Raw genomic sequence first — 10,101 nt, 5'->3', positions numbered from 1 at the left:
CTGCAGCTAGGCAGAGGCAGTTACACTGAAGAAAGGCCAACCACAACACACCAAGCCAGGGGTGGGCATCCAGCTACTGGTGTAACCCTGTTCCCCAGACTTCACACAGTTGAATCCACTCTCAAGGGTAATCGAGCCTTTTAATAATCTGTTATCGTGGCATCCCTGAAAATAATAACGATCTGCGGCATAAAACCCTTTTCCCAGTTAAAGTGTGCTCCACAAACGTTAAGTGGTTCAAATCCATGAATTAACTACCTGCCTCCACTTTAACCTCTTTTACTAGAGGGTTTAATACTTCCCATCCTCAAACACGACAGAGGTTGTGTCATCCATCATGTCACGTTGTTTGGCAGATTGTAGAATCATAGAATGGCCTGAGCTCGAAGTGGACCTCAAAGATCATCTCGTTCCAACCCCCTCAACATGGGCAGGGACACCTCCCATCAGCCCAGGTTGCTCCAAGCCTCACCCAGCCTGGTCTTGAACACTTCCAGGGATGAAACACCCACAAAGGGAAAAGTAAACCTCTTCCACAAAGGAAAAAGTAAACCTCTTCCACGTGGAAGGGTGTTGGAGGACAGTCACCTCGAAAGGTCTCCAGCCCTACCATGGTCAGGAGACAAAGAGGGTGACAACAAGCTGAGAAATAAAACACGAGGCCCCTAATTCTCACTGCAAAGCCGTGACAGCCTTCACATTGCTCCTGAACTACAAGGTGCCTGAACAAACTTGCCACCGGTAAAAACCAGGTAAAAACTGAGCTCATCCTGTCTTGAGGCACAGCTGAGACTCGTTGAAGGCTCTTCCATTCATATTTTCTAGGAGGCCTTCTTTACTTCTAATAACACTTCTTTTTGTTAAAGATTCTGAATTTCTTAAGATATGCAGGAAAAGGAACAGCTCATTGTGACCTTAAAAGTTACAACTAGTAGTGAAAGGAAGAAATTAAAATCAAAAGCCCACTGATGCTCCAGTCCAGAAAAATGCCTGAAAAAAATACATAGAAAAATCCATTGCCTGGAAGCGTGCAGGATACAAATCCTACAAGTCAGATTCCAGGAGGCAAGGCTTCTTCCTGCAACTCCATGCTTAATTACTTTAACAGTTTTTCTTACAGCATCCTGAAAAGTTCACTTGTCTTGAAAAGGCAATTTTTATAGTGCGGCTACAGTGAAACCATTAGCAAGAAAAGTCTCCTTAACCAAGCAGAAAAGAACACACCTGACGGACCTGAATCTGGACCACAGAGAAGAAACATTTCTAGGCGTGCTCGTGATTCAGTTGCAACAGCAATTTGGAAGTAAGGTGTTGAATACCCTAAAGACCAAGGGCACTGCTTTACTAATGCGTGTAAATAACAAGGTGTTGGAGCTTTACTCCGACCATCAGCGGCGTGGACTTGTGCCTTGTCCTAACCTGTGGCTGCTCAGTCAACAGCCTCGAGACCAGAATCCTGATTTGGGCGAGGGAAATATTTTGTCTACACCTCAGTAGCGTGAAACCTCCCAAGCTGCTGGGGTATTGCCGCGTTTCCTTCGGTCCTCCCACTCTCTCAAGGCGCAGCTGCAGCGCGTCACAGTCATTTCCAGTTTTTAACAACAGCAGACAAAGCTTAAACAGCTCACCAGAGCTGAGCAAAGACACTTTTTCTGTTGCATGGACCTGTAGACAACTACACTGCAGATCTCAGCAACCCGAGTACAACCAAAAATCTGCAAGAGCTCGTTCCAAGATGAAGAGGCAGCATGACTATTGCAGCTCGTTCACCTTCTACTTCAGAAACACATCTGGGAAACAAACCCAAAACACTGGCCTCTGGAGGAGATTCCGATTTCTGAAGACAGACTTTACTGCCACACAACAGGGAAATTCAGCCTTAGCCTTTTAGTAAGAAATCATTAGTAATGTTGAGGGCAACGGAGCATATTTAAAAGGTGTCACTGGCACATCATGACTTGCTTGCTTGTTACTCGCTGTAACTGGACCCTTGCAATTCAAATAAGATCGCTTGAAGGGTACAGTTACTACCCATCTTTTTCTCTTTCAAGAAATTTCCACATCAGTGTTCTTCTCTGGTTACAGAGGAAATCAAGAGCTGTCCTGCAGACACCTGGACACGGGCTGGCAGGAATTTGCTACGGAAAAGCCTCTGCTGTGACCGTGCACGGTGCTCTTCGTACCATTAGAGTGAAAACTTGGAAGTGAATGTCATGCACGCTGGCTTCAGGCCTTCATCTCTCACCCGTACCTGTTGAGTGCCATGGTAACAGTTGCTCCTTGTTGCATCTCCTGAGATGCTGCCACTGCTGCTTCTGCTAATGATGCCACTGCCTGCGTGGCCTCTGATGCCTGCGTCGTCTGGATAGTCATCTCACCCCCCTGTAGCGTTGCCCAGTTCTGCTCCACCTATGGAGAAAAAAAGCCAAAAAAAGACTCTAAGGTAGGATATTATTCCATGAATGCACAGCTGCTTCCTAACATGAAAGAGCCAGATAATTTCAAGAGGTTGCAGAATCCTGCACATGCTCTGACTCTGAAAGACAGGGGGAAAAAAAAGGGAGGAAGCCTGAGATCCACCCAAGAACGTTGCTGGACCCTACACCCGCCTACCAGCCAGAAGTGAGTCTCTCTAGTCAGCCCACGATTTTAATTGCTCTTCTCCATACGTTCAACCTTCAAACTTTGCTTTCCTCATGCACATGGAGAGCGCACCCTATGGAACACCTGCGAAGCCCCTCAACCTCCCACAAATCCCTCTTGCCTAGCCACGACCGCAAGGAAACGGGTCGGTGTCGATCGTTGCTGTCCTCAGGTCACTGCCCGGGCAGTTAATTTCAGTAGCTGGAAACCCAGCACAGATCACGTTCCCCCAGAAACGGGCTGCTCTTGCCTCCCTGTTCCGATTTGTCTGTGCCCATCCGCTGTCATTTTGAGGAAGAGTCCGTGCTCCTGTTCAGGAGTTGTTTGTACAGCACTTGTGAACTCAAATGGGTTTGAGACAACTGGAATTTCTTCTGTGCTTTACCAATATACTTAATAAAAGAAGATGGCAAGTGGGGAGTACTCTGCTCATATATTTCAGGTCCTTCCAACTCCCTCTACGTAATACATAAAGGTCTGAAGTAAAGTTCATTCAGTCTCGGTTGCTCACTATCCACCTAGCACACGTTTCTCCATTTGGAACTTCACAGCTCATGAGATAACGAGTGTAGGACCACAAAAATTACCAGGATGTGAACTAGAACTACGCACTGGATCAAAACCGAAATAAAATTAAAGAAGTAGAGAATGAAACTGATAAATCCCACTGGCTGCTTTGCAAGATGAAGATCTTTTCCCAACCCTCCCACCACTGTTCTCAGCCCCAGAGATCACAGAATCACCGAATCTCATTGATTGGAAGAGACCTTTAAGATCATCGAGTCCCACCGTGTTTCAGGCCACTCTTCATCTTGCTGAGACTCACAAATGAGAATGCTGCAGAAGGTGATGAATAATAACCCCGCAATTTGTTAAGATGGGGAAAGCTAAGAAGTCATAGAAGCACAGAATGACGTGAGTTGGAAGGGACAGAATCACAGAATTGTTGAGGCTGGCAAAGCCCTCTGAGATCATCCTTCACACCCAGACCGTGCCCCAGCACGCCTCCATGGGCCAGAGCAGGGCAGCAAGTGCCACATCCAGCCTCTCCTTAAACCCCCCCAGGGACGAGGACTCCACCACAACCTCGAAGCTCATCTAGTTTCAACCTCCCCCAGCACAGCACGGGACATCTCCCACCAGATCAGGCTGCTCAAGGCTCCATCCAACCTGACCTTGAACGCTTCCAGGGATGGAGCAGCCACAATCTCTCTGGGCAACCTGTGCCAGTCCATAGAAGCAGAGCTGGCACAAGGCTCCCTACTAGAGAAGGGGTAAATTTTGCTGCCTTTGGGCAAGAATAGGGTTAAGTCCCATCGCAGGACGGAGAGGAAGAGAGAACCTGTCGCGCTCTCACTCACGTCTTCTACCATATACTCCTCAGGATCTGCCAGTTTGGTTTTCCAGACCTTAGGCACAGGCAAAGCGGGCGCTCCTCGTAGCTCTTTAGCAATCCCCAGCCGTCTGACGTTCAAGGCAACGGCTTCGTTCTCCTGTGCCCAGAGCTGACCCTGGGCGGAAGGATCCAAAGCAGGGAGGAAGCAGTGAGACAGCGCATTGCAAAAACGAGAGAGGAAGATGATTTTACAGAAGGCCACAGCTTTTAGGAAAGATGCAACCGAGTTTAAGATCCCAGAGAGGAAGAAGTTGCAAATGAGAGAGAACTTGAGAGAGAGAGTCGGATCGAGTTTGTGGTACCCGTTAGCCACGCCAAAACCGAAACAAAGCAAACCCGAGCTGGGAAAGACACCCTTCCCACCACCACGCAGAAAGGGAACAGACAGACATTTTTTCAAATACAGGGCACCACACATTTGAGTGGTAAGGCAGGTCCCCGCTCGGACGTACACGGCCCCGCAAAGATGCCTGAGTTGTTTCAGAACAGGGACGGAGTAAGGTCTAGAAAAAAATATGGGGGGGACTGCCCAGGCCCTCCTCCAGGTCAACACGAAGGTTGTGCCGCTGAGATACCCGCTCGGCATCCTAGAAACACATCGATTTACTCAAATTTAACTCGGAACTTCACCCAGAGAGAGAGGGCAGGACAGAAACGTCCCTCGAGAGGCTGCGCAGAAGAAATAGCATCCCAAAACAAGTTTACTTTCAGATCTTTGCATATCGCTTGGGTGTTCAGCTCACGCTAGGAATCAGGTGCCCGTGTTCCCCCAATTTCTATTTGTGCCTTTGAAAAATTTTCTTTCGCATCTGAAGCGATACAACTGGTTCCGGAAAACGCTCAACAAGCCGCTGCAAATTATTTCAAGGTCACAGTCCCAGAGCCAGGCTCTTTTTCTGAGATGGAATCAGGGTCTGTGGCGAGAAGCAAAGCTGTTCTGTGCTGCCACCTGTCGCTCTGAAAGCCCTGGTCACCCAAAACCCACCGAGCCACTAGACCTCCCTGCTCCCAAGCAGAAATTCTGTCCGGCCAGAAATTCTAGCACACGGAAGGGCAGACATCGATCTGCAGCCTGGTTTAAGGGTGGGTTTGGAGGTTAAAAAAAAAAATATATATATAAAAAAATCTTCATAATCTTAAAGGAATGTTTGTTAAACACACACAAACAAATTTCTACTTGGTTAAAAAAAAAGGCAGAAAAATAAATGTATGCCAACTGGAGTGTTTGGATTTAGGAATCGAAATGGCCTGATCGAGTCCTCGACAGAAACAGCTTTGCCAAATTGCAAAGTGGGGGCAGAAACTTTCACAGCAAACGGAACAGAAATCCCACAGTATCTCCTGTTGTCTCTACACTCCTCTGCATTCATACAGCTCTCTGGGATTTACTTGTGAACCTCCCCAACAGATGCAGCAAAGGAACAGTCCCATTTTGTCCAGAGATCAGTGGCCAAAGACTCACAGGATTTGCCCACATCCTCTGCTGACCACAGGCTCCGAGTTCCCCAGGTGTCATTCCCAACCCTGAAGGGACAACCCAGCACCCTGGAGCCACAGCACACGCGAAACAATTATTCAGTACAAATACACGAACGCGTACTTAAATCTTTAAGTGTCATTATGTGTTTATCTGCTATGGATCTCACAAAATAAATAATCTATTGAAAAAAATCCATCGAAAAAATATCTCAAAAATTACAAAATTCAGAACTGAGGCTTCTCCCACACCTGCCTTTATACAGCCCCGAGTCAAAATGACAGCATTCACCTTCTACACCAAGTTTTGTCAGGTGTCGGGCTCACATGTATGTTAACACGGCAGGGTGGGGGAGCAAGGCCTGGTGTTTTCTGTGATCACTTAATTCTAGAAAACATTCAACTTTACTGAAGTTCAGACAGGACGATTCCGCTCTGTGTGTCAGGAACACGACCCAAGCCCTTACCTCTCCATCAGTCACTGCGGAATAATTGACTTGTGCGACGGTAACCGTGGTAGGCAGCTCTGAGGCATCGGCCAGCGTGGCAACCGTAGCACCAGTGCCAACCTGTGGAAGTCAACAAAATGCAGCTGAACACGTCTGTTATTGCAGGAAAACGTCCACGGGATTCAGGCCAAGGGACATGCAAATGCTCTCAGATTAAAAAAGCCTGGATCAGAAGCCCCTGCGCATCAGCTCTCATTTATAACGCTCCTTTCTTACCATTCACTGGGTCTCCAGGCACTTGGCAAACATTAGAGCTCGTCCTCAAACACCCCATTGCCTTTGGAAATTACCTTTTCCCCGTTTAACAGCTGGGAAAAGACAAAGGCGGGGAGATGCGCAGCTTTGTTTTCAAGGAGAATTAAACCTACAAATGCCAGAAAGCCAATGGGATCTCAGGTGCCCAGCGCCTGAAAGAACACTAGTCAAAGGGAAAATGTACGTTCGCAGGTGAGCAAACACAACCAGCTTGGCCAGTCTGCCCGGCCTTGGTGGGGGGAATGGAAAGCTGTAACAATTCCTGAAAAAAAACGAAAACAAACCCCCACACCATGTTTTTATCTTCATGGTTGTGAGATGAGACCGGCCAGCAGAAAATTAAGTTTGAGATTTTGCTAAAAACATGATGCTCAAGAGGGAGAAACCAGTGGGCTGGTTAGGTACGAGAGGGCAGTGGTGGTTTGGAGGCGGGGGTGCAGGGGAAAATGAGGTGTAAGACACAGAACACAGGCACAGAAATACCTAATGCCATAAGATTTCATTCCATTAAAGAAAGGCAGTGCCAGCGCCTCTCCTCCCATTGCCCTCGCATGATGAACTGTATTTGTTCGTAAATGAGTTTGTTAAACCCAGGTGAGGTTCCCAAATCGCTCGACCATATAGTTGGAGAAATGCTTGTGCTGCAGAAATGCCGTAACAGGAGAACGAGGGGCGGGAATGGAGAAGAGAGAGGGGATGAGACTGATTCTCTGGGTGGGAGCACCGGGTTAACAAGCCTGCAGGCTAAGATGTACAGATAAAGGCAAAATTCTTGAAGGACAAGTCAAGCTACCAAAAGGAGTTTGCTCTTCCCTGACACGGGCAACTCGATCCTGAGCCAGTCGTGCCAAATGCAAAAGCCAGAGGGTTTTGCTCACCTGGATGAGGGACACGGTGCCGTCAGGGTTACTGAAGGTTTGTACCACAGTCTGTGACGGCACGAGGTGCGCTATACTGTGTGTGGTGGTCGTCTGCTGCTGCGTCTGCTGATCCTCAAACGCGTAGAGCAGGTCCTCGCGCCCGTGCTGCTTGTAGCAGTTCTTCACGATAGTCCGCAGCGCTTGGGTCCAGGACACCTGCCAAGAGTCAGTTTGAAAAAGTTTTCTGAACCACTGCAGGTGCTGCTACTGTGGCGATTTGTATGCTTGTCTTTACTGGGGTTTCTTGGGTGTTTCTTGTCCAATTCTCAAAAAACCAAAAGGCCCCAGTACCTAATCCCCCTCTTCTCAGGCCCTCCTTTCCCCAAGACTCAGAAATCTCCCTGCAGAGTTACTGCAGTGCTGGGTATTGACAGAATGAGCATATCTGGGCAAGGGAAGCTTCTCAGTGAATCACAGAATCATTCAGCACGGAAAAGCCCCCTGGGATCATCGAGTCCAACCACTGACCCTACTCTGCACAGCTCACCCCTAAACCATCTCCCCCAGCCCCACATCTCAACGGCCTTTAAACACCTCCAGGGGTGGGGACTCAACCCCCTCCCTGGGCAGCCGGTGCCAAGCTCTGACCGCTCTTCTCTTTCGGGGAAAAAATCTTTCCTCCTGCCCAGTGTGCCCCTGCCCTGTTGCAGTTTGCAGCCGTTCCCTCTGGTTCTATCGCTCATTACCCGTGAGAAGAGACCAGCCCCAATCTCTCCACACCGTCCTGTCAGGCAGTTGCAGTGATGAGGTCTCCCCTCAGCCTCCTCTTCCTCACACTCAGCAACCCCAGCTCCTTCAGTTGCTCTTCATAAGATTTATCCTCCAGGCCCTTCCCCAGCTCTGTCACCCTCCCCTGCACTCGCTGCAGCCCCTCGAGATCTCTCTTGGATTGAGGTGCCCAAAACTGGACCCAACACTCAAGGTGAGTCCTCCCTAGTGCCAAGCACAGGGGGACAATCCCCTCCCTGCTCCTGCTGGTCACACTGTTGAAATCTGTTTCACCAGCGTTTGAAGAATTCTGACAAAGGGATTTGGGCAAACAAGTAGAAAACGATTCCTACTTAGGAAAGCACCGAGTGCCACAGCGCCCCTTCCAGCCTTCCCACCCAGCCAGACCTGCACCAGCCTGCACTAGTCCTGCCCCTTGCATAACCCAGCAGCTTTTTGATTATCTTTGGGCCAGGTTGGTAGAAACATCATCTGCATGCAGGATCCACGGCCATAAGGACAATCGAAGACCTTTTCAATGAATCACAGAATCACATTCTGCAGTTCTGTGATTCATTGAAAAGGTCTTGGGTATCGGTTACAGCAGTTCTCTCCTTTTTTCCTGGCTCCACTTTTAAGTACAAAGATCCTTGCTGCTCAGGATGGGACAGTATCCCTTTCAAAGGCTTCAAGGGGCCATGGTACAGACTCTATGATAAATAACCTGTGTACTTGGAGATTAGACTTGTCTTAGGCTGGGTAGGCTGCTTCACAAGGCCACGGAGGCGAGGGGGTTCTGCAGCCAGCAGAAAAAGATGTGGTTCAAATACCTGCCCATCACACAACCCCAGCAGGGACAGAGCAGACTGAAGGTCTCATCTCACCGCTCTCCCAGGCTCAATGTCTGACACGAAGTCAAGGAAGGGCTCATATCACATTTTCCTTACGTGAGGGGAAACTATTCCTACAAAAGGTGGTTGCAAGGCCCTGCACTCAGCTGGAAGGCAGACAGACATGGAACACACACCCGCTGCTTCTGCTCCTCTGTGCGGACGTCACTGCGAACGTTGGCCCACGGAATGTCCTCAGGCCACCAGATGGGCTTGCAGCTTTCCTTGCCCCAGCCTGGTTTGCCACGACCCGTGGAATATTTCAGCATCTCTGGGATGAAAGCTCGCAGCTGGGCCTGTAACAAACAGCAGTAAGGAGGTTGAGAGATTTTAGGAATACGTATCTCTGGTAGTTCTGGGGTGCATAGTACAAAGCTGTTAGATTTAACTTCTGCAGTTGGTGGAAGCATCAGCTGGAAGGGGCCTGAATGCCTAAGGAAGATGGAGAAATACTTCACCATCTTCTCCCAAGACTCAGCTGAGAACAGCTTAGTAGCACGTGGAAGAGCAGAAACAAAATTAAGTCTCCCAGGTACAACAACAAGGCACAATAACACACTGTATTAACACACTTCATGGTTCAAACACTACCACAGGGAGAGCTAATCAAACTGAAAAGGAGGGAAAAAATGAATCAGAATAATGCAGAAAACCCCACACTCAATGTCCCCACGGCAACAGGAGTTTGGACGTGAGCTGAGGTACGTTTTACAGAGACGCTGCAAAGAGGATGGAGCTTCAGTGACCTGCTCAAATGTAAAAAAACCCACAATTTCACACACACACACTTCTCCACCTTTGCAGAACAGAACACGCAGTGGACTAATTATTTGAATCTAGTTTTGACTTTTGCCAGAGTGGGGACACCTTTCAGCCTGATTTTACTTCTCCTTAGCACCCACAAAAACCAGTCATCTAGTGACCACCTCTACCATCAGGAGATAATACCTTAAAAACAGACTTGGAGAGGAAACGGAGCAGCTACATCACCAAGAGCAAGTAACAGCCTTAGCGTTATCGGAGAGAACACAAAACTCACACGGGGTTTTACAACACATTTGGGGTTTGTGTCAGGGATTGCCTGGAGCCTCAGGAAAAGGCTGGTGGAGCTGCAGAATCAGCGCAGGAAGAGAAGGAGCACTCAACGAATCCTGGAATGTCTCAGGCTGGAAGGGACCTCAGAGACCATCTGATCCAGCCCTGCCATGGGCAGGGACGCCCTGAACCAGCCCAGGTTGCTCACGGCCTCATCCAACCTGGCCTTGAACATCTCCAGGGAGGGGGCAGACACAGACTCTCTGGGG

At 48.8% G+C, this 10,101-nt stretch overlaps 1 protein-coding gene across 1 annotated transcript in view; it reads right to left on the bottom strand.

Moving 5' to 3' along the window:
• NRF1 (nuclear respiratory factor 1) overlaps nt 1-10,101 on the bottom strand; it is a gene marked incomplete at its 3' end in the record, with an annotated part of 19,293 nt that overhangs the window by 1,978 nt on the left and 7,214 nt on the right. Inside the window, exons 3-6 of the mRNA XM_009875031.1 lie at nt 8,935-9,093; nt 7,158-7,355; nt 5,983-6,084; nt 2,252-2,409 (exon numbers count right to left, since the gene is read on the bottom strand). Coding sequence (XP_009873333.1) covers nt 2,252-2,409; nt 5,983-6,084; nt 7,158-7,355; nt 8,935-9,093 — 617 coding nt within the window. The remainder of the gene's footprint in view (nt 1-2,251; nt 2,410-5,982; nt 6,085-7,157; nt 7,356-8,934; nt 9,094-10,101) is intronic.

This window comes from Apaloderma vittatum, unplaced genomic scaffold, assembly GCF_000703405.1.
Source record: "Apaloderma vittatum isolate BGI_N311 unplaced genomic scaffold, ASM70340v1 scaffold3418, whole genome shotgun sequence".
NCBI lineage: Eukaryota > Metazoa > Chordata > Aves > Trogoniformes > Trogonidae > Apaloderma > Apaloderma vittatum.
This window is presented reverse-complemented; position numbering and strand designations above follow the sequence as displayed.